This window comes from Lytechinus pictus, chromosome 7 (genome assembly GCF_037042905.1).
Source record: "Lytechinus pictus isolate F3 Inbred chromosome 7, Lp3.0, whole genome shotgun sequence".
Taxonomy (NCBI): Eukaryota; Metazoa; Echinodermata; class Echinoidea; order Temnopleuroida; family Toxopneustidae; genus Lytechinus; species Lytechinus pictus.
Genome location: NC_087251.1, coordinates 12,546,556 through 12,571,343, shown reverse-complemented (window position 1 = coordinate 12,571,343; position 24,788 = coordinate 12,546,556). Strand labels below are relative to the sequence as shown.

Sequence of the window (24,788 nt, the reverse complement as noted above, 5' to 3'; positions counted from 1 at the left end):
ATGAAACACCCACCAGGTCCATGAACTGATACTGGTTCAAGGCATGTTGAAATGTACATAAAAAGTTAAAAAGAGTCTGAGAAAGGAAATAAATACAGAATAAAAGAGATAAAGAGTCAAATACAGACAAGATAATTGGTTGATATTTGTGAAATAAATCTATACTATCTCTTGTTGTCATGTTGCTGAACAGAACACCATGTATGTCACCTCATATCACACCATAACAGTAGCATCTTTCTCTCTGATGATTTCCTCAAAATCTGACAACCTTTCTTCCCTTTACTTCCGTCAGTATTTCCAGTTTCCCCTTCTATTCCAACTTCATCATGTCAATCATCTCTATGAAGAGCAAGAAGGGAATACAGTGATGGTTGTATTGTCAGAATTTGTCATATGATGACACTTTCGACTTTTAATTTTATTTTTTACAGCAGGTGTTTTGAATGATAACATTTCTGCCCCCTAGCCTCCGCCCACTGCCAGTTCCTAATTTTAGGCTTATGCGAATAGGATAATTTATTGGTCAATAGATTAATTTTCATGAATATTGATTGCACCACTTTTCATCAAGTGCAAAAGTTATTTATTTGTCTGGACCATTTACCCCATGCATGCCTGTTTGTATTTGAATGGTTTACTTAAATGTTTACACCAAAAAGTTGCACAATTTAGGGCTATACATTGGTTGGCTAAGCAAGATTTGTATATTGTTCTTTTCAGTTACTGTACAAAAGTGCATAATGAGCATCCAAAGCAGCCAAAAAAATAATAATGTAGAGCTGCTTATCAAGAATTCTAATTATGTGAAAAAGACATTTGCCTCTCACCTCAGCAGATAATATAAATTGCCAGTTAAGACAGGAAGCAGCTTCATCCATTTGATTCTTCATTTGCGTACAATCAGCGGAAGAGGAAAAGTTTTGTATTCATTCATTAATAACCATCATGGAGCTTTTTAATGATTTAGGATTCAGGATAGTGTTATCAGGGTTTCCTTTTAGGCCTTGTTCCAATTAGCCTGAGTTAAGAAATACCCCACGGATTCTTATGTAGGGGAATTAAGCCAGTCATAAATTGCTCAAGATCAACTTCTGCAATCAAGATGCTATGAGGGTTATTTCTTGCATTCCTTCTCTAGATTTCACACTCGAGACAAACATTTTTGGGGGAGCCAAGGGTGATTTGTTGATGATATCCAACTATTTTCTTGCTGTTCAAATCACAGATATTGGCAGATATGATAAGATGGTATGCCAGGATTCACAGTCATATTCCAACCACCCATCAACATGAGCTAATGGAAACATGGTTCTTCAAAGACTTTTCTTTTCTTGAATTGGGCAGATCAGGCATGATATTGGTTTGAGAAAAGTCAGAGGAGTAAAAACACTTATTTTTTATCACTCTGCTAATACGAGTGTTGCTGTTTTGTAGAATTTATGGAGAGAATATGTTCCTGTGCTTTTATAAGATAAGAAATGCATTACCGGAGATGAAATAAAACGTTTTAAGAAAAACAGGATTTTTTAATACAGATTCCAGGTCCCTTGATTTTTTTTGTAAAGTGAATAATAATTGAAATCAGTTATGTCCTGTTAATGTTCTTTTTATTTTTTTTTTTCACATTGAGTTTAGGAAATCAATTAATAGTTTTTTTAAAGATTTTTTTTTCTTAAAAATTGAAGCTAGTAAAGCAGCAAAAGTCTTACAGGAATGTAGATTTTGCACAAAAATAATCTGCATAACTTTCTTTATCTCTTTGTTTCCCTTTTCTGATGCCCTTGCCTTGAAAGGCACTATGAAATTAGAATTTATAATTGAATGTAATTCAAATGTAATCAAAGGACAAGTCCACCCCAACAAAGGGTTGATTTGAATAAAAAGAAAAAAAATCCAGCTAGCATAACACTGAAAATTTCATCAAACTCGAATGTAAAATAACAAAGTTATGACATTTTAAAGTTTTGCTTAATTTCACATATGCACATCCTGGTGGATATGCAAATGAGGAAACTGATGACGTCATCCACTCACTATTTCTTTTGTATTTTATTAGGTGAAATATGAAATATTCTCATTTTCTCTTCATTGTCAAGTGAAAAAACAATTAATTGCTCCCTGAGCATGTGGAATTACTATTGTGTAATATTATATAGTTCAGTAAAGTTGGTCCTTATTGTCAAATCTGTAAAAAATAAAATATTGTATAATTCAAACAATAAAAAACAAAAGAAGTAGTGAGTGAGGGACATCATCTACTGTCTCATTTGAGTTGTGCATATCACTGTTTTGTGAAATATAAGCAAAACTTTAAAATGTCATAACTTTCTTAGTTTACATCCGATTTTTATGAAATCTTCAGCATTTTGCTATTTTGACTTTTCTCTATTTATTCAAATCAACATTTTTCTGGGGTGGACTGGACCTTTAAAGAGGAAATAACTGAGGGCGTGTAAACATACACAATAAAAAATCAAAGATCCAGAGTAAAAGATTGTAAAATAACAAAAAGAATTAGCCATGTCATTGCTTGTTAATTGAAGTCAAACTTGCAAACAAAGAGAGTGAGTTCATAAGAGCTTACAGATGTTGATAAGTGGGAGGAAAAGGAGGGACCTCTTCATCTGTAACCTGGCTTCAAGACTCTTGGGAGAGTTGTCCCCCTTTTTTATTTTTTAATGTCATAATTTGAATGATACAATTTGACTGGGATGTTTTGTGCAAAGCAACTTTCATTTAAGTAACAAAATCTTTGAATAAAATGTGTCATTTCTAATATTTTTTATCCCCAAGAAGCTTATAGAAATTCAAGCAATTTCCTCACCACAATTAATCCATTATTTAGAAAGAAAACCTTTCATGGTCTTGGAGGGAAACTATAGGTGGTTTCAGACCCGCCTTGAAGTTTGTCAGTTCCAGGTATTTTGGCAATGTGAAAGCAAATTACGCATAATCCCCCCGAAAGAAAATACCGGCTAAATAGTAGGTACTTTTCAAAATTACAAGAACTTTCATGGGGATTACAGTTGCAAGTATTTTGGCAGTGTGAAAGCAAATTACTAGAGCTTTTAGCTCATCGTGTAGTTGGGCGCAGGGTGCGGTGGGTGTCTGCTGAAATAGCGATTTTGAATCTCGCACCTTGCTTGCTTATCAGACCATACTGCGCTTGCTCTTAACTTCAGGAACTCATCCCGAAGGGTATGTTTTGGGGCAGTGTTATTGCAGAAATAATTAACAGGTATTTTTGGCCTTAAAATGTTCTCGTAATTTTACTGGGATTCTTGTGATCGAGGTGGTTTGAAACCACCTCATGATGTTTGAAAAGTAGCACTCATTAAAATCAAAAGAATTAGCCATCTCATCGCTCCTTGGATGAAGCGTCACAAAGAAAAATCTGTTGATAACAATTTACAGATGGCTATTTGGTGAAAAGAAAATAATTAGTCCCATTCAAACAAGGTAAAGATGAGAATCACGATTTTAAGAAATGCTCGAGGTATGAATGGCTCAGGTGGTTAAGGAAAGAGGGGAGGGGTTACCTTGAAAAATTTGAATGTTATAAATTTATGACAAGTATTTTTCTGTAGAAGCATGGTTGCTAGAAATTGCTTGAATGCAACAAAGATCTATTTCATGATTTTATGACATAACAGAAGTGCTCTGCAAGAAGGTTAGGACATCATTGTATACAATCCAATTTGACTTTTACTTTCTGGGTCTTGGCAGAATAGTGGGTGGGCTTTAAATGAGGTGGAATCCTGCTTGATGGATATCACTTAAAAGCTTTCCTACAGATGCCACATTTCTGGCTTTGTATGTTTCATTTGTGATTCATGTTAATGATTGTAGCTGTATAAAATCGCCTGAATGCATGCATCTCTGTCTCCTCATCCCTGAGCTTTGATCAGGGATCCATCAGGGATATGCAACAACATCCCTGGATCCCCATCATCCATCCTAATGCAGGGTTGAAGGTGAGAAAAGGAAGTCAGGAAAAGCTGAACAGGAAAGGTTTTGACACCTCTTTGCCTAGTCAGAAAGCACCAAAAGGGACCTCTTAATTCATGTTTTTCTCAATCATCCCTAAGATTTAGTGTGCATTGAAATAATAAAGATCAATTGTATAGAAAAGTGATTGTATCTTGCTTGTTGAGTTTGGATAACTGACCTTCCCTTATCATATTGCCAGGTGTGTGTTTTCTCATGATGTGTACTTTATATCTCTCAATTTTTTTAGAAATTGACTCTTATCTGTTAATTTTTCTAAGCATTTCACACCCCTCTGTCTGTGCTGTATTTGATTATACTCCCCTTTCATTACATCTGCTTTTACTTGATGTTTTCTTCTCCCTCCTGTCCTTTTGCTTCTATTTGTCATCCTCGTTCCACATCAATGGGTGGTGACAAAGCTTGTAGATAAAAAAAATCCAATAGACCAATGAAAATATTTCTGACCAAGGTATGATTGTGATCTGTAAACTTGGATGAAACTTGGACTCTCACCAATATGCCACATTCAACTTGCCTGAAATGGTACCTGTCTGTCTCCATGCTTCAGCCAACCACACCAGTAGAAGACATCAATGAATCCAATCAAACTTCCCAAAGACACTTGTGTTAGGTTATTGATGGTCCCTGCTGAACCTCACATAGTTAGGTCAAGACAAGGACTGGGTGGAAATATCCCATTTCCACTATTACATGATCCAATGTACATTTAGAAATAAGATTGGGAAGGACCGATGGACAGATTTCCTTACAGGCTTCCTCTAAATGATCCAGGGGCCTTTTGCAGAAAGAAATGAGTTTAAACACCACTACATAAATCAACTGCAAGTCCAGAAATGAGGACTACGGAGTGGTTGAAAAGGAAGTTGTGTTTGATTTTTAGATTTGAATTTGATTACAACTTTTTGTCCAACAGATCCCCAGGATTTTTACCAAAATTGACCCCCCCCAAAAAAAAAAAACACAGCCCTCTCCTTATCTATTAGAAAAAAGAGTTTTATAACACATCAAATTCAAATGTAGTAAAACGGGTCATGTCCTTGTGAAAAACAAAAATTAATGGTGAACATATGCATGCATGACAAGATATATATTGCTCTTCAAGATAACAGTTTGCAATAACATTTTACATTTTTGTCATATGTTTAGCTAAGTGAATTTTAATTTGAAATGCAATGACCAGCTTCTCAATTCAAAGTCATTATAGATGATGATTCCCTTAAAGAAATAAAGTTCATTATTAGAATATGGGTTTTTGTGAGAGAAGCACTGCTTCTTACATTACAAGTCATCTCTATTAGCCCTGGATGGTACTTGGTAATGCTGATGTTGGCAATTTACACATTACCTTACATACAACTAGCGATCTGTCATCATGATACATTTGTCTTCTTTTAACACAGTGGGAGGGAATTTCCTATAACCCTGATAACAATTTGACAAATCATAAACTTCCATCCATATCCTCATTTACAACAATAATTTTAATCCAACAAATGTTGGATTTCTTCTTTAACTAATGGGAATGAAAATGATTGAGAATTTGATTTAGCGCCCAGGAACAGGCCACCAGTCAGTCATTTGTAAAGTTGTTTGTAATTTACAAACAGCTTCATAAAACATCCTAGAGGTATGCTTGTCTCTGCTCATCTACTATTTATGAATCTCTCAGATGTAATCAAAGTATATTCACTGTGTTGCTTGTTGCACACCAAGATTTGGCTTGGGGGGAAGAAACTCATAATAGGGTCACTAGAGGCCAATTAGCCACCTGAGAGGGGGCGGGATATCTCAATTTACAAGGGCGTGGCACCCCCACTTCTCCGCACTTCCTTCCCAATGAGAAACTGTTAAGTTACAGGTAGTGTGCTGGAAATGGAATGCTTCCCTATCCTAACCGCTGTCTTACGAGCTCATCTTGCTCTGACGTCGTTGTTGTCGTTGCAGACGGCTTTACGCCCTCGGGCAAGACATTCAGAGGCCGAAGGAGTGATAGAGGGGGAGGCTCACTCATGAGATCTGATTTCCTTGTGTTTAAGGTCACGGGTGATCATGATGTCTCCATGCTACTCTTTTCTTCTTGTTGGCTTCATTTTAGATTACATACTTTTTCAAGTGGCATCAAATAATGTTCTTCTGTAGTCTGTGAGTAGAGACTCTAATATGGGTTATGGGAAATACTGTGAAATTACAGGTTTTTAACTGACCTTGAAAAAAAAGCTCTCTCAATTTCATCTCTCATGAAATAAAGTCTATGGTTCAAATCCCTTATTAAACCTGCCTCACATCATAAGCAGTGCTGTCGTCAGTAATTATTAAGCCTAGAATGCATTTTGCACAAACGTATTGTGACAAACAGAAGTAAAATGTTCACTTACATTTGTTACACTTGGACATTTTGCATTATACACAATGCATGGTATTAGGTGATGTTTTCATTGGCATGGTTTGAGACCTTCATTTAATGCGGGGGGGGGGGGGGAGATGATAGCCTCGGACCCCTTTACACTAAGCAGTCATGAAAATCAATCTAGTGATCAATCACTAAGTTTCGTGTTAAGAGGCCTCATCTTAGGAAGATGTGGAATTCTTGGCATGTGTATTTTGAACATGCAGTACAGTCTACATAATACATGAGCACCTATTGGGGCAAGGCTAAATGCACGCTTAGTAACAATTAATCACAAAAATGACCATTTGTCGCAAATGAATGTCATTGGTCAAAAATGAATACTCATACACTTATTTATGCACATATTCCCCAGTTCCACACAATTGTGTTGAACACACTTGTTCTTGCCTATATTCATCTTTAGAAATAGTGTTTGGATTTGTGAGGTAGAAGGAAAATTGTTTTGGGTTTTATATAATTTATCTTTATAATGCATTATGTATTGCCCTGATGGTGAATAAAGCCCCATATTTCTTTTAAGTACTTAATATTTCCTTCAGTTTGATTTAAAAAGTAAAAATCCTGAAACACCTGCCTCATGACAGGAAAAGATATTTTGTTACAAAAGCTTCAGGAAGTGTTTTGCTCTAAAAACAATGAATAGGGAGTCTTGTGGTGTAATAGCATTGACCTTTCTGTTTGCAAATCAACAAGGGTGATTATTATATTTCTTTAAAGCCACTCAGCAGAATAATGAAAATGGAAGTTAATAGAAATAGAATGTGTTGGAGTTATACAGAAAGTAATCCCTTGCATTATGGACTAAGCTTCTAAGTGCATTTGATGTATTTGAGCCTTTTAGTAAAGATTCAGATATAAACATGTATATATATATATATAAGTCAAATGATCTGCTTGGAGATTATAAGTAGGTTCAAACAAAGGAAAGTATTAAAACTCTATGCACACTAAATTTTTAACGAATATTTGCCCTTAGTGCTTTGTCAAATTTTGACAAATTTATTAGATTGAGTAAACATAGTGCATCATAAAAATGCGCATATCCAAAATAGTGAGCGTAAGTGCGCAAAAGAGATGACGAAGGGATATGTCATTAAGGGGAAACGAGAGAAGACAGTAGGAGAGGTAGAGAGAGAGAAAAAAAAAAGTAGGGAATGAAGAACATACTGATTGTGTAATGCATTTTCTCACTTTAAGTTATTCTAACTCTAAAAGTTTCAAGATTGTTATCAAGAAAATATTTGCCTGAGAATTTTCACCATTAAGCCGAATTAAAATCATCGCTCAAGTAGCCATTGAGAGATATAAATCTTAAGAACCACTTAGCAAAGTATCTATCTCCCACTCTACATTTTTTTAATTGGGGTTTAGATATCAGAGTGGATTTTATGTTAAAGCGTCAAATCCTTGTAATGGGTATGGAGAGGGGATGAGCCTTCTTGTTCAGACTGTTCTCAGAGCAGAGGGAGAACCTCTTCCAATTGTACCTTGTTTTTTTTTATGGGTCACCTAGCCCGTTGGAAGGCACAAGTTAACTTGGACACATTAATGGATGGAGGTATGTCTCCTGTCAACCATTTCACCACAAAAAAGGTAAACCTGACCAAGAAAGCAAACTCCAATTTCAATGCTGCTTGGCATGTGGGTAGTACTGGGTACAAGTGATACCCATGCAGGATATGTGCATGTTAATGACCTCATTCACATATTTTTCTAATCGACTTATAAGTACAAATGTGAACTTCAACCCTTTTCCATAGTCTGATTTCGATGTCAGAATGCAGCCCACAGGTTTACATTTGTTGAGTATAGCAAGCGTGAAACCTACAAATCACTCTCATTTTTTAATATTATTTTTTTAATGACCGACCATCTGTGTGAGAGCAGCTTTGTCTTGTCAATTCTAACACCCCACGTCACTCTCTCCTAATTTTGTCCCAAAACTACTTAGGAAGGGAGAGAACTCTCTGCGTCCATTCAGACTACAAGAATAAGAGTTTTATGTAGAATCATACAGTTTTCCAAGGCATCAAGGATTTCCTTCTACTCTCCGAGAACAGTCTGAACTGTAGGGTCTTTATCTGCATATTTTACAGTGATTTACGAGGAGGGAAAGTAGGGCTTGGAGGGAATATGAATAGGATGTATACCTAAATAATTGATCAGAAAATGTCTCCAAAGTTCTGATTTGCCTATGGCTGACTAATGTGTTTTTGCCTCATGACCTTTTGTATGATTGCTGTTGATCGTTGGGTGGAATTTGGAAAAGGAGGAAAGATGGAGAATATTAGGCAGTTTAAAATACCATTACTTACACATCAGCTTGATAGAGATGCATGTATATGTAAACATAATGTTTTGATGATGTAATGAAAGATGTTGAAAGATTCTTATCCATCATTATCCTGATAATATTCTGGAATTATATTGTACTTATCACAGTGGAGCAATGTCTATAAGGATTCTTGGTTGTCTGCTTACATAGTATGCACAATTATATGAAACATTCTGGTCACTCAAATTGCTAAGCCAACAGCACAGACCACTTTGAATTTGTGTTTCATTTCATGGTCAAATTAAAGTTTTGTGTTTATCTTGATATGTAATTCTTCAAATAACTAGTCATTGGTATCAACTTTATAGAACATGGGCTGTATTCAAGATTTCATCATCATGGTTTACAAACAGAAAAGTATATACTTGCCAAATTAATAAGGAGCCTGGATAATTGACCAATTCAATATTAATTCATATTTCTTATCGACTGATTTACTGAGATTGCAGTGTGATGCTTTCATAATTATTCTGAAAAGTTAGTGTTACCATTTCCTCTTATTGTCTTTCAGAACAAAGTCAAGGCTGTGATCTCCAACTTCACCAGTGCCATTGATTATGCCAAACCACCCAGACAGGAGCCACCAGTCTACAGGGCTGGCAATGAGAAGCAGGATGACGACAAGTCCGAACTGATGATGCCAAGGAAAGGAGGAAAGAAAGGGAGAGAAGGAGAGACAGAGGAGAAGAACAAGAAACCAGAGTTCTCCAATGATGTCCGGTCTTTCGCTATTGTCCTGATGGAGATGATGGCTTGGTTAAAGCAGAAGCAAGTTGATCAGGGTTTGGATCAAGACAATGCTGTTGGCTACAAAGGCCATATCCTTTGGGATAAACCTGATCAAGGGTCAGTCATCGGAGCGAGACTTGCTGGTGAGGGATGTGTCAAATCAGTAAGGGGTGTCCCTAGTGTTTTTTACTCCCCTAATGTCAGTCAGGAGAGACTGGATATTGAAGCTGGTCAACTCTTGAGTGATGGAGCAGGAAGTGGAAAGGAAGGGACAGATGATAGGAATGGCACACCAAGTCCAAAGAGGATTTACTATGCAAATCAGGGTTACGCTGTAGAGGATATGCGAGCCAGGAGGGCAATGAGTGATGCTGGAGTTTATCGTAAGATTTTGAATAAGAGAATGGACCGAACAAACCTCCCTCCAAGACCCAAAAGTGGTGTTGCTGATGTTCCTTCAAGAGAAAACCTTGACAGTACATATGTTGGACATGTAAAGGGTAAGAAAGGAGGTAGCAGGGAAGATGATGCAGAGAGGTTGATAAAACCAGATGATGGTGATGCTCATGGTTACCATAGTAACAGACATGGAGGAATGGTATCTGATTACAATAAAAATAATTTAACAGGAGATGGAAGCTGCTTGAAGGACAATCCGCGACTAGCGGCAACATTTCCACGACGTTCAATGATGTCATCTGAAATCCTGAAGAGCGAAAAGCGGCACAGCTTGTGTAGCAGTGATAGCGGGATATCATCACCTCGAAACTCTATGAGAAGTACTAATAAGTGTGGACAGAGTAAAAAAGCAGATGCTCACTTGATAGAACTGAATGACAGGGTAGAATCAGCTCTCTCTGACAGTGAAGCCACTCGAGGTACAGCGGTTTCAAAGTTGAGAGGCATGTTGGATGCAACTGCTCAGAATTTGAAGGTCAGTGAAGGGTCTACTGATGGAGATTCTTGCCATGAGGATGACTCCATGATAGAATATGGACCGAATTTCAGAAACAATCATAGGAGAAAACCCAAACAGCAACACTCTTGTCCAAGTGACACAGGAAGTGATGACTCCAAATCTGATGTTGAAAAATCATATCGGTCAAGAGTAAAATCATGTGACCAAAGTGATACAGAAAAAGAGACAGATTATGAAAGTGATAGAAGGAGAGGTAGTGGAGATGGAGCAGAGACGCGCTCCACGAGTTCCCTCTCCAAGTTCTATGTCCGCAAAAAGTCATTGACGCCATTCACAGCAGGGATCCCAGAATCGCTGACCCCACCCTGCAGTCGACCTGTCAGTAGGGCCAGCAGTGCGGCTTCCCTCCTAGATGCTCAGGACTCTTGCAGGGCTAAGTCTTACTATGAAGGCTCCAAGGGACAACGTAAGTTCTCACTAGGTGCTGTTAAACATGAAGGACAAGTATATGCCTTACCGAGTGGTTCAGCCTATGGCTACTCACATGCTACACTACCCAAAGACCACCCATCTAGAAGCAGATGTCGAACCATGGATGTTCGATCAATGACTTTGTCCAGAGCTTCTAACATTCAAGACCATCAGATTGTCATGGGGCGCAATGGATGGGGATACTCCCATTTAGTAGTTGGCGGCAGCGGTGTCCGTACGCTACCACAAGCGATGCACAATGGGGAGCACTTCTTTATCAGGACAGTTCCCAGTGGAGTCACTAAACACCATGTAGCCTATAGTCAGCAGCTTCTGAGTGCTCTTCCTTGCCTCAAGGTAGGGGCAGGTCAGGATCAACTCCTAGAGGTTGGGGACACCCATGTAGCCATCATGGAATGGCTGGTAGTTATCAGGGATTCTGACAGTTGCCTCAATAAACAGGTCAGTCAAAGATGATACTCTCTTCATGCTATTTTACTTTCTGTTTATACCCTAAATGCATGAAAATTCAGATCAATTAAGGGAAAAGATCTCTAATATTGAGTGAATGAATTACTAGTACATAACCATAACCCTTTGTCTCATTTTTAGCCTCTTAAAAAAGAAAATCATCCCTTCAGTTTAGCACAAGATGCCTGACCCAGAATTTTTTTTTTCTGGTCGCGAACTTCTTTGCAAATAAAGTTTTTATAAACCTCCCATGTATGTTTTATTTTAATGTTTATTTTTGAAGAAAATTGTAATAGCTTATTGCATGTTAGTGTTATAATAAGAGGCAATAGAAATTTAACAACTCTCATATATTTGGTGTCAGCTGTGGGATTTGAAACAATGTAATTGAAATGACTAAACACAAGTATTATTCTTGTTCTATTTAACACAGTTACTGAACATTCTGAAAGCTTGTTGGAGCCGAGAGCCATGTCCAGAGGCCAATGACGTCCACTGCATGCTGGATAATTGTGTGACAGAAGTTCCACTTTGATGAGGGCAAAGGTCACTTAGCACCCTAGTTACCCCAAAAAACATTATTTTTGGATGATTATTTTAGTACAAAAATTGTCAGCTGCAAGATGGCAATTACATGCAAGAGAATGATAAGACACTTTTCCTTTAATCACCTTACCTAAATATTTCTGAGCAAATATTGATCTGTTTTATAGTAAATTTTGTATACTAAAAGTTTATTTGTAAATGTATATGAAACACTATATGCAGACATTTTTTTTAAGATTTGTGCTCACATACAACTCACTCTAAATCTTTTCAGTCCCTCTTGTACACATCTACAAAATTGATTAAAAACAATGATGTGATGATACAGCATTTCATTGAGTGATACATACACATTCCATTATTGTGTTTAGGGGGATCACAAACATACTTATTGGTTAAATTGGTATGCATGAACATTTGCTTAAAGTTCTTTTAATAAAGATCCACATAAATGCATATTATCAAATTCCTTTCCGAAATTCCCACACATTTTAAAAACATGTCTTTTTGGCCCCTTTTCTTCATACCACCTTGAGAGTACACCATATCAATCAGTAAGGAATTATATTGATTTGACTGGAATATAAGATGTGTTTTTAACTACATTTTGTTATGCTGTCTCTATGAATGTCAGCTGAACATCCATTTCCCCATGACTGGAAAAAATGACAATGTAGATATATATGAATAACATATAGATGTTTCAATGTTAAGTAAATGCCCATTATTTTTTTAGTTTAGGAGCGGTGTTAAAATGAAACTGACAAATGGTGCCACCATGTTTTGAGAATGATTGCCTATTAACACCCTGATTTAGGTCTGTAATTTGGAAGCTTCAACATACTCTAACACCGTCTGCTGTGAATTGTTACAGAATGGCATTGCTAGACATCAGTATGTGACAGGACATTACCAGGTAAAGGAATCTTATCTAAGGTTTCCAAACTCCACATTATGAGCATGAACATGATATCCCTTGTAAACATGATATGTATCATTGATGAGGATATTGCAGAATCTGCTCATATTTACCAAGAAGCATCCATCATGTATATCATTACATCAGTGGTGTCTAGCTGCATTAATTAACTCATCGGCAGTAAACCGATCTGTGAAGTCTTGTGCTGACATGGAGTGAACTCAAAGCACTAATATCCTGGAATGTAGCTCGACAGACACTTACAAGACACCCTTAATTAGTCGTCTAAGCTCTTGGAATGACACCACCTTGGAGTGAGTCATGGTGGGAAGCCACTGAAGGGGTTATTAGCCAGGGGATAGATGGGGACAATGTTATGGTCCCATGATGGAGTATGTGTATACACTCTTTAGTAAGGATGGGGTGTTGAGGTGTTTTGATGTGGGACAGGAGTTTCTAGGCAAACCTATATTTACAATTGCTTGTATGTGTCCTGCGACTATTATACCTTCCATGACATAAAACAATTTTGATTGAATCCAGGTTTCAAGATTATTAAGAATATTCGGTCCCCAGTTATGAAGAATCATATCATATATATTACTTATATCCGTTAAACTCTAATCACCGGTACATATGTATAAAAATAGAGGGTGCAGTTCTCTCTTATTGGTTTTGGAGTTAACAGTCACCATGTCGTAAAAGTATATGGTTCTTTTACAATATAATTGAAATTCTTTATAAGATTATATTGTGTTTCTGAAATACTTTCCTATCATGACATTCGATAAGAAATGGAATCGCCAGAAAGCTGAATCATTTGATTCAACATCTAGACACATGAAATCACTGTCTTTCCAATCTGTTGTCATAAAGCCGTTTGTAATATGTTGCATAACTCTTACAACATTTTTGTGTGTGGTAAAGTGGGGCAAAACAAAAACAACTCATTATTCTTATTGGTACAAAGACAAATGGGTGGTATAATGATAGCCATATGGTTTAGTTAAACATGGGTTAACTTAGACCACACTTTTACAAAGTGCCAGGTGTCAACTTATTCCAAATTAAGAATTATTGCTATACTGCTGCAAAAAAAGTTATCAAACAATTAGCTGAGCTGTGAAATGAGAAGAATATAGGAAAATATGAAAATATAATGAATTTTAAGAAATAAGTTGATACATTATAATCGCCGTGAATGTGGAAGAAATATTATGAAACCCAGCATTCCATAGAAATGTGCTTTATAATTCTAGTTTAGACTAGGGTTAAACCTAGGTTTGATTATCAGAATACCACCTGTTATGTTTTGGTCCAATTTCAGAAGTTTTCCTCATGAGGCAAAGTGGTCGCTTTGACCCATAAGAATGTGTTTGGTTATGTAGATGGTGTTTGGTAACATGAGAATCCTCTTGTTGATACAGACAGAACCCTTCAAGGAATCTCAACAATATGCAATCAAGATTTTCAGCTCCTTGATTGCAATCTCATCGGCTACAAGAATATTAGTTTCATTTACACTACAGAAAACTAAAGCTTAACTCTAAATCTCCAAAATAGTAAAAATGATATAAAGGATGAAAATAATATTTGACAAATTTATTTATGGAATTTTTTCTTTACTACCTACTACAAAAAGTACTTGAATAAAATCATTGGTTGGTGTTTGTCTCAATATTCTGGTCTTTAGAAGATTAGTGAAAATGTTTGACTTGACACTGGTATGTTTATGATTGTTAAAGCAGGTAAAATCACATTACTTGGATAAAACAAGAGCGTGACCTATACTACAGAAGTCATTTAACCATCAACATATTCTTAAACAGGCTTTTGGATTTTGAATTTTCAGGATATTTATTAGCTAAGTGGCTAGCTAATTAAAGATTTACCTATAACTCTGAAATGTACACAAAAAAATGAAAAAGAAAATAGTGGTTTTAATCCTCAGTGTTAATGTCCCAATATCTGAATCATGCCGGAGTGATATTCTTGAAGACTCAGGCAAATTGAAAAATGTGAGGACATACCCCTCTCACAAGCCACAAGGTGTTTTCACACCCATCTTGCCACAAATTTACCTGGAAATTTCAAGAACTTTTTCATTAACTCAAAATAATTCTTTTCACATTCGCTCCTTCCAAACCAGACAAATATTTATCAGCCTGCTGCAACATGATTGGCAATCTTGTTGCAAATTATGCAAAATGATTTTTGCCTGATATAGGAGCTGTGTACTATTATACCTAAGTCTTTGGAGAGAAATTGTTGTGAAAATTCTTGTTAATTTGAAAAGTACCTTCTGATTTGCTGGTATATTATTTTGGGAATATTATAAGTACTTTGCTTTCACATTGGTAAATTACCTGGTATTTTCTTGTTGGCATCTAATTCCGATCAGAAATGACAAGGTATTAATTGTGATCAGATGGGTTTGAAAGCACATACCAACCAAATAATTGTGGTTTGAAGAAGTCTGAGGAATGGATAGTGATTAGATGAGATAGGGGAGGGGGTGGGGGGTGGGGGTTGGGTGAAATATGAAGAAGAGACCATGATTTCTTACTAACTAGACAGATATAAAATCACCTTGATATTCCTCCTACTTTATTATGTTGAGAGAATAAATCAGGCTTTCTTATACCATGTAAATTATCTGAAGCTTGACAACAAATTGTCTCACTTTTTTACATTTTCTTTAAAATAAAAGTAGCTGGTTGAGCTGTATAATCTAAAGTTTGCTCATGGTTGCACATACGTTTGCAATGTCAAATAACAAAATATATTGTTGTGTTTCGTGTGATAATTCTTTTCAATCTTGTAAAATTAAATAAATCTTTTTAATCTTTACAGTATAGTCAATTGTTTTTAGGGATGTGTTTACTGATTTCTACCAAGTTCTTCATCATCTATTTGTTTGACTGTTTTCTGTCTCTCTATGTCTCTGTCTTTGTTTATTTCTGTCAATTTTTCTTCCTCTTTCTGTGTTTTCTCCTTGCCCCTTTCTCTTTCTTTCTCCCTCTCTCCTCCTGAATAACTATAATAAATTGCAAGGAAAGTTACAGAATCATAGACAAAAATAATCATTAAATTCAAGCAAATGAAGTATCTACAAGTTTGAAATTTTAATAACATAAATGAAACATTATTCTGCAATATGTAATTCAATGCCATGATAGTTTTATGCAACTGAATATGATAAAGCTGTGTTTAGAATATTTTTATTCATCCTTATGGGATTATAGATATAAATATATAATCTACTTTGCTCTAATATATTTTGATATGAATGAGGTCTGAACAAAATAGTGATAAATATTTTTAAAGACTGACATATGGAAAAAAAAATTAGTGTACTGATAATGTATATGAATTTATTGTCCTATATTTGCTCTGAACAAATATTGTATATTAACATTTTATAGTGTCTATCAAAATCAATCCACTTCACTCATATTTTTTAAATGTTAATTTCATTTTAGCAAGGTTCTTGCCATTCTTCAATTCAGTTATGTGCAAACAATCATATTACTAGATCGACGCCTCAGTTAGTGTTTCTTACTGCACATGTCTTTATTGATATCAATTGGTAGCAAGCTGTAAAATATTCCAGATCCATGGAAGGGTATGATGTCAATAACCTTTGCATGCAAAGGTTGAACAGCTTTCACTTACCTGGCAGCGAGCTCGTGACATATTTTATAACCTGCACAAAAGCAAAGGAGCCAGCACTTGTTAACTTATGGAGCACATGATCTGATTTAAAACACCAATTTTAAATTGTCTGATAATTGAGGAGATAATTCTGGGAAGTTCTGTGAACATCAAAATGAGATAATATGCAAAGGATTAAGACCATATTAAGATCAGTATGCATCTTATTATCGCCAGTATTAATTTTATAAATCAATAGTATTTCTTAATTTGAGTTTAGGAGCTTATAAATATCATAACTATTTATCCTAAACATGGAATGTGATAGCTACTTTGATTATGGCCTTTCATGTCAGCTCATATTTCGAAAGTTCTATATTGTACTTGTAGTAATAATAGCTGATCACCAATCATATTTGAAGGTTGGGTTAACTAATGCTCGAGACATGGACCGGTTAAGAGAATTAAGAGCTTAATGATGGCTGTCTGGGAATGACATTACCTTGAGTTATGCAATAAGATAGGAAAATGATACATGGCGATGATATAGGAGCATATTTTTTGGCATTTTCGCGTATTCACACCTCGATATGCATGGGGGAAATGCCAGTTAATTACAAGAGCTTGTACAAGTATCAAAATACCTGATTAAACATTGTGACACTACAGTTGTCTCTTGTTTTGGCTTTTAAATGTATACCATTTTTTCATAGATGGGAAATTCACCCCTTAGATACTCTTTGAAAGTGTCATATTGCCAAATAATAATCATTTTGATTTGGTGAATGGTTAATAAAAACAATATTGGGGCAATCAGAATGTGATACCTTAATGAAAATGTTAAACAGGATAAGAGAAGATAAAACATATGAAATTTTCATTTAAGGTATCTAATATTTTATCAATTCGAATATAATTGTTCCCCTTAATTATTTTGTAATGGCAATATTTATTCTTTGAATGAATCTGTTAGCTTGATTATTAGGAAGGCATTGTATCCTACTGTGTATGTACAGATATTTACATATGTAATGTTATTTTCCTCTTGACATACTTTCAATTACTGCATTTTAAATTAGGACTGATTAATTTTTTTTTTGACTCTGCAATAATATCGCTGTATTCTATGTGGAATAATGAACTCATTTCTGGTCAAATTAAGAATTAAATTGACCTAGCAACTGAATTAAAAAGGCGACAGTGGTTGAATTACCGATGCTGCAATAAACCAGGGTTGGCTGATATATTTCTGGCTGCTCTCTGTCTATGAATCATTTATGATATTTTCTCTGCAGCTTATTATTTGTTATGTGGTGTCGATGTGTGGTAAATTATCACACAATTCCAATAATGCTGGCACCGAGAGGCTTTGTTTATTATACTATTGTAAGAATTGATGTAGTATTGGCTCCTATATGCTCCACAATGTTAAAAGATTATGGAAGTATTAATTGTGAATGCTGAAATCAAATTCAGGAAAGTATTTGACAGTGTCACACTCAGAGTTTGTAGAGAGATACTTGTTTCATATAAATGTATTATTGGCAACTATAAATCAGAGTTGATTAAGCACTGAAAACATGTTCATGGTTGATTATTTGTCATTATTTCTAAGTAAGTGTTCATGCTTTTACCACACTTTAAGACCTTTTTTTTGCACTTTGTTTTCATATGTTTATATTTAACTATTCATGTTTTCAATGTGTTATATTTGTGTTATGTTTGATGTCCCTTTTTCTTCACAAAAGTACTAAGATGCCATTTATTGTTTTTTATTTATTGTTGTACTGACCATAAGCAATATTAATCGCTATAAGCTGCGTACTGTCTGATTTTTAAAAGTTATTTTTTTACTAAACTGATGTATATTTAGTAAGGATGGCAGATATTTCAAAGTATTTCACTAAAGTTCATTACTGAATGATACTCTCTCACATTGTAAGAAAAGTAGGGTGCAATTGTGGTTGAGGATTGGGATAAAACTCTTTTTTTTTCTTCAAATTAAGAGCTCTCTAATTATGAACAGAAATCAATTTTTTTTTACCCATGTATAATGTTGTACAGATATTGTGTACATTTGTACACGTTTTGCACATTTTCTGTATGTTTCTATCACTTGTTTTGCATATTCACTATATTCAATCTTATAATGTTCAAACTGTCTTGAATAAAATTGATTTTTTGGTATTTTCCATCAATGCTACTTTTAAATGCTTAATGTAAGTATTTGAATTCCTCCTTTTGAATTCATGAAAATCAGGTATGAGGCAACCTTACATTTCAGAAGACAAGTGTATAAGTTGTATATGATTTTCAAATTTTCCACTGAACTTAAATATGAACTCTGCAACTAAAGAGGAATTATTCATAAGTCTGACATACTTATCGTAATATGATTTATTCCACATTCTAAAATATAGTTTAAAGTTCAAATCTACACAATTTGAGGTAAAAAATAAACATTCATGTTGTTGGGTAAAGTAGTAGGTAAAAATTTGTTTCATGGGTAAATTTTCACACAACACTGAAATTTACTCAAGATTTGGCATTATTTACCCAACACACATACATGTTCCATTTAAACCCAATATTTGGTTTTTTTTTGTAGGGTAATTAATAAAAACATACAATCATTGCTGAATTATACTACTGCAACTCATCTACATTTTTCTTGCCATATTTTGGAACTTAGAGAATGAATTGCAGATATTGATATTTACTTTTTATTACATGGATGTATTCTAAAACACTTTTCCCGATGATAACGTTTAATGATTTGTTTTAGTCATTGTAATACATAGTCAATGTTCTTTTGGGTTTTTTTAAATCAAATTTTCATTATACAAATGAAAAGCAACTATTTGCTCCTACACAATTGTTGAGAAAATTTGAGTGGAAGTGGGATGGGAGATGAGGCAAGGGGTTGGTGTATTGAGGAGTTGAGAAAAAAAATGACATTGATCGTATTTGTCTGTAGGTATCATTTGTATTATGCATTCGACACTGAATCATTGTGTGCTGAACATCATGTGTGATGTTAAATTATTGTTTTGCATTAAAAAGTAACTTGATTCTTAATCAATTGTGTCATTTCATTATTTTAGTTTAGTGTTCTTCATGGACGAAGAGGGGTAGTTAATGGGGTAAAGTTCAAATTGTCTTTAAAATTTAGATGTTGATGGAGAAAGAGTAAAATATATACATTAATAACTTTTCTTTCTTTTGTAATAATGAACATGGATAAAGGATAGAGAAGAAGGGGATGAAATGTAAAGGGGAAACAAGATGGAAAAAGAATGCTAGAGAGATTGAGAGATCGCAAGCCGAAAAGAGGGAGTGAGAGAGAGACAGAAAGAATGAGAGAGGTAGAAGGGGGGTGGGAGGTAAGTAACAGAGGGAGATATATTAGTGTATAAATTGTGCATTGATTCCTGAAATTAATGAACAATATTTACCATATTTTCACTCTGACATAAGCTGATTAATGAATTATTAACCAGCTAGTGTCACAAAATGAAAAAATGGTTTGGTCTGTTTTAATAAATGAATAAGAAATCAATAATTTCAATTACATTTTCTCTCAAATGTAAAGCTGTGAGGAATTTGTTGATCTTGAAACTCTTCATAATAGTAAAATTATATTTCTTCTAAGGAAGAAGAACTAATGTTAAATTGATATTATATGACACAGACCTGACACTAACGAAAGGAGGGAAATAGGTAATTGTTTTTAGTCGGTTCATTTAGTCGTCCTTGACCCCCTGGTTTCCAAAAACAGGATGTCCTGGATAAAAACGATCCAAGAAAATGGTACCTTTTGTCTCGTCTGAATGCTTCGAAGATAAATCCTTAGGGGACTCAATTGTCTTAAGAGTTTATAAGAAGTCCCATCCATTTACTTTCCTTTCTTCATATCTGTCTCTGTCCGTAAATTCCCTTTGCATTTCTCTTGTCTTTCAACTTTCTGTTTTCCTAACATATCACTCGTAACTATTCATCCCTCCAACAAGGCAACTTGACAAAAAAGATAATTCAAATCTTTGGTAAAGCTTAGAAATGTACAAATTGGGTACTGCGCATTAACCTACATATATTTATTTATTTATTTATTCATTTATCTATTTATTTATTTATTTATTTACTTATTTATTTATTTGTTTGATTGTTTATTTCGTTTTGTTTACCCAGGGTAACCCCATCAGTGGACTAAGCAGTTTTTCTTGGGGGCCCTGCATACAAGTAACAAATACATACATATAATAAATACAAACACTGAACAAGTAAAACAAGGAAGAACAAGAAAATATGTTCAAAGAGACAAGCAACCTGCAGGACTTACACACAGACATACTGAAATACATGTGTGAATGTAGTATAAAAGTCAGCATATATATTGTGCATATGCAAATCCATATAAGTATATATTCCCTATGATCATTATGTTTATTGATTAATTTTGTGTTTACTTGATTGCTCGTCCCTGGTATCAGTCAGATAGGGGTAGTTATTTTTAATTTAGTAGTTTCTCGCTCTACAATAAGATGTAGCGAAGGATTGCCTCGAGACTGCACTACGGGTACCACTATCCAGCTGATTCCAGAGAATGGCAGCACTATGAGAAAAGGCCCTTTTCCAGCCTGCGTGTGTACAAGCGGTACAACTACACCATTGTGAACCGAGTTTCTAGTTCTGTATGAGTGGACATTACTAGATCTTACTACGAGTTTACAGAGATATATTTAGGTGCTTCCCTGTTAAGGATAGTGTTAAATGTTTTGCATTTATGGTATATCCACCTTTCTTCAATCGAAACCCATTTGAGTCTATGGAGCACCTGTTCAATAGGTGTAGAAAAATTAACTTTTAGATTTAGATGGGCCATTTGGGCCTACATGTTCAAATTAAGTTTTGTGTAATGCCTGCACGTTAAAATTGGGTATTTATATTATATTGGATGGCTCAGAATGGAATACCAGAAATATTCCAAGAGTTTGGGCAAATATTCCACGAATCGTAGATAAGTGGATTATTGGCCCTAATGAGTGGAATAATTCTGGTATTCCATGAAATAAAGCCATCCAATATAATTATCATCTATCCCACCCCTACCAATCAAAAGGAGGGAGTAATTTGATTGAACAAGTCATATCACTTATCACATAATGGCATCATCACTTCATAAAATCAAATTTGGTCGTTGACATGCGACTTGCATGTAGTCAATTATGACGTCATTGAGTGTCATTGTGCTCTTGCTGCGCGTCGCATTGCTTTCATTGTTGTACGCATTGTATATTTCGCGCATTCACACATGCGCACTGTACAGGAGCCTATGGGATACTCTACGGATTTCGGTTCTTTTAGGGATACGCTCTGATACTGCATAGGCGATTGATGCAGACTGAAATACACGTTTTTAATGCATCGCTGAAACACTATATAGATAATACACAATAACCTAACCAATGTACTCTAGTCAGGCAGCATATGTCATGATTTACCGGCTACTTCGACAAATTGGCTAAGTCTGATTTTTCACTTTTATGTGATTGGTGACATCACAAGGAACAACTTTCAACTTGGTGACAAATTTCTAATGGTCATCTTGACCATGTTAGGGGTCAAAATAAGGTCAATAGGGGTCAATTTTTTAATTACCCCAATTCTGTCAAGTGACACATCAAATTGTTTGGCTTGTTATACTGAACAAAAAAGTGTACACAACCATATACTCTTGACATCCCATTAAAAAGTTATGACCGGAAATGTCAAAGGTCAACAAACTTTCGTTAAATGGCAAATTACACTGAAGGTGTTAAGAAAGCTCATTTTTTCCTTGTTTTTATGCATGTGTGTACTTTTTTATTTTCGATTTTGATAAGTCCATCGTCAGAAGTCCTTATCCAGAAGATATAAAGGGTCAAGACAAGGTCAGGGAAAGGTCAACAAACTTTAATTGGAAGCCAAAGTACACGTCTAAAAGCGGTTAGAAGTTTATTAGAAGTCTTATTTTTCATGGGTTCTTTATTTTGAAAAGTCTATATCTAAGAAGACATTATATATAAAGGGGTCAAATGTGAACAAAATAGATAAACAAAGATAGACGTCGAATACATTCAGTGTGGTATCATGGTATTGCAGGAATACCTTGAAACGACTTGACAAACCCTTATGCCCTTAAAATCTTATTATCTTCATGATGTGATAAGTGCAACCAGGGAGTTTTTTTTTTAGGAATTCAATTCAAGTTCAATTCATTTTCAATTTACTAGTCTTTAATTTGTAAAGAAGTATTTCCTTCATTTGCTTTCTATATTCTAATCAACGTAAATTATTGTAATGTATTCATGGTACATAAGTATATAAGTATATTACTATGTTAACAGAATAAACACATCGATTGATCAGTGCTTCCAGCTCCTAAGAAAGATGCCTAACATTTCATTTGGATTATCTGGCGAATAAGAAAATGAGGTTAGGATAGGATTGAGGGTGATAAGTTGGACTCCAATTGCTCCTCAATTAATTATAATGTATGACGGTTATATTATTTCTGACAAAGAGGCAACATCATCATCCTCATTGTAGTCATGGGTTCCATTATGCTGATGTGATATATGTTCCGACCATTATACTCGATCTCTGGAGCCAAGAAGGACTACACATTTCTGGTGCATGTGCTGTTCTGAGCTCATCATTGGGACCCTTTTGCATTTTGTAAAGTGAAATTTAAGGATTTCGTGCATACTTTTGGTCAATTATATTTATTTTTCAGTAAAAATGTATTCGACGTCTATCTCTGTTGATCTATTCTGTTAACATAGTAATATACTTATGTACCATGTACCATGAATACATTACAATAATTTCTGTTAATTAAAATATACAAAGCAAATGAAGGAAATGCTTTACAAATTAAAGACTAGTAAATTGAAAATGAATTGAACTTGAATTGAATTCCTAAATAAAACACTGAAATGCAAGTTTTCACAATTTCTGGGGGCAGCTGCCCCCACTTCCCACTGCAGTATGGCAGTGGTTTACTTTAATGACATATGTGACTATTCTTTCTAGTAACATCCAGGTAGTTCAGCAAGTAGGAAAAAACAAGAATAACAAAAGAACAAAAACAAAATCTGCATCTATGCACATTACTATCGTGAGAACTGGTATTAAGTTTAGTTTCACATTGTATGCTCTGGAAAAAACACACTTGATAAAATAGTACAAGCCATTTTAATGGCAGCACATAATCAGGAATGTGTAGTCCTTCTTGGCTCCAGAGATCGAGTCAGAATATAACATCAGCAAGATGGACACCCGTGACTGACTGCAATGAGCATGCTTGCACGATGTTGCCTCTTTGTCAGAAATAATATAACCGTCACACAGAATTAATTAAGGAGCAATTGGAGTCCAACTTATCATATCATCCTCAATCCCAACCTCATTATCTTATTTGTAAGTTAATCAAAATAAGATGTTAGGCACCTTTCTTAAGAGCTGGGAGCACTGATCAATCGATGTGTCTAGTTAACATTGTGCACATATATACCCCAATACATTATACAGCGCGTCCCAAAAAAAATGTCCCTCTGACATTGGACTGAATTAATTCGAAAATGTGGTAGGGTTCTCAAATAAATGTTTATGAGTAGAAAGCTCATTTCATGATCTAACTTCTATGAAAATTTCATTAGTCATGCTTGAGCGGTTTTGAATACACACTCTGTTACGTAACAGTGGTGCGTTTTAGCCCATTCCAAGTTTGCAGCATTGATGCATAATTTCTTCATTGTCTATGGCATGTTAACCCCCATTTTTACATCCAGGATCTGAGCAGGGACATTTCCCGAATCATATCCAGGCTCATCAAAACAAACTTGAGCATGTTCAGAACTACAAGAAACATAAAAAATTATATTGGTTGATGAATAAGGAGAATCAGTGCAACAACTTGAAAGAAAATGTGAATGATGGATGAGTAAAACAAGCTGAAAAAAGGGGGAATCCACAACTTAAAGTTAATCACCCTTTGCGAAAAGGAACTTTACCAAAGAAATTTTGATTTTTTTTTCTTTTAAATAGTTACATTGAATTAACTTGACCTCAGTATGTTATTAACTAAAAAAAAGTAATGAAAACAAAAATGCAGTATTGTTGGAATTATGCATGAAACAGACATGACCCGTTGTCTCAATCATTGTGCATCTCCAGTTATCAAACATGCAATGAACTGTCAAATATTGTTTTTGCCCTTCTGAACATGCTCAAGGTTGTGATTTGATAAGCCTGGTTAGATCATGGAGATTTCCCATGT

The 24,788-nt window shown here is 35.1% G+C and overlaps 1 protein-coding gene across 1 annotated transcript; it reads left to right on the top strand.

The window, feature by feature from the left end:
* Positions 1-7,498: 7,498 nt before the first annotated feature.
* On the top strand, positions 7,499-14,727 carry LOC129264941 (uncharacterized). The gene is made up of 3 exons (XM_054902910.2): positions 7,499-7,549; positions 9,271-11,340; positions 11,783-14,727. The coding sequence occupies exons 1-3, from the start codon at positions 7,499-7,501 to the stop codon at positions 11,882-11,884; spliced, it is 2,223 nt and encodes a 740-aa protein (XP_054758885.2). The 3' UTR covers positions 11,885-14,727.
* Positions 14,728-24,788: the final 10,061 nt, after the last annotated feature.

Excerpts from the sequence above, each read along its gene's own strand:
- LOC129264941 (XM_054902910.2), top strand. The coding sequence starts at position 7,499 with ATGACGAAGGGATATGTCATTAAGGGGAAACGAGAGAAGACAGTAGGA. Across the intron at positions 7,550-9,270 it reads GAGAGAAGACAGTAGGAGAG|AACAAAGTCAAGGCTGTGAT; the intron begins GTAGAGAGAGAG and ends ATTGTCTTTCAG. Across the intron at positions 11,341-11,782 it reads ACAGTTGCCTCAATAAACAG|TTACTGAACATTCTGAAAGC; the intron begins GTCAGTCAAAGA and ends TATTTAACACAG.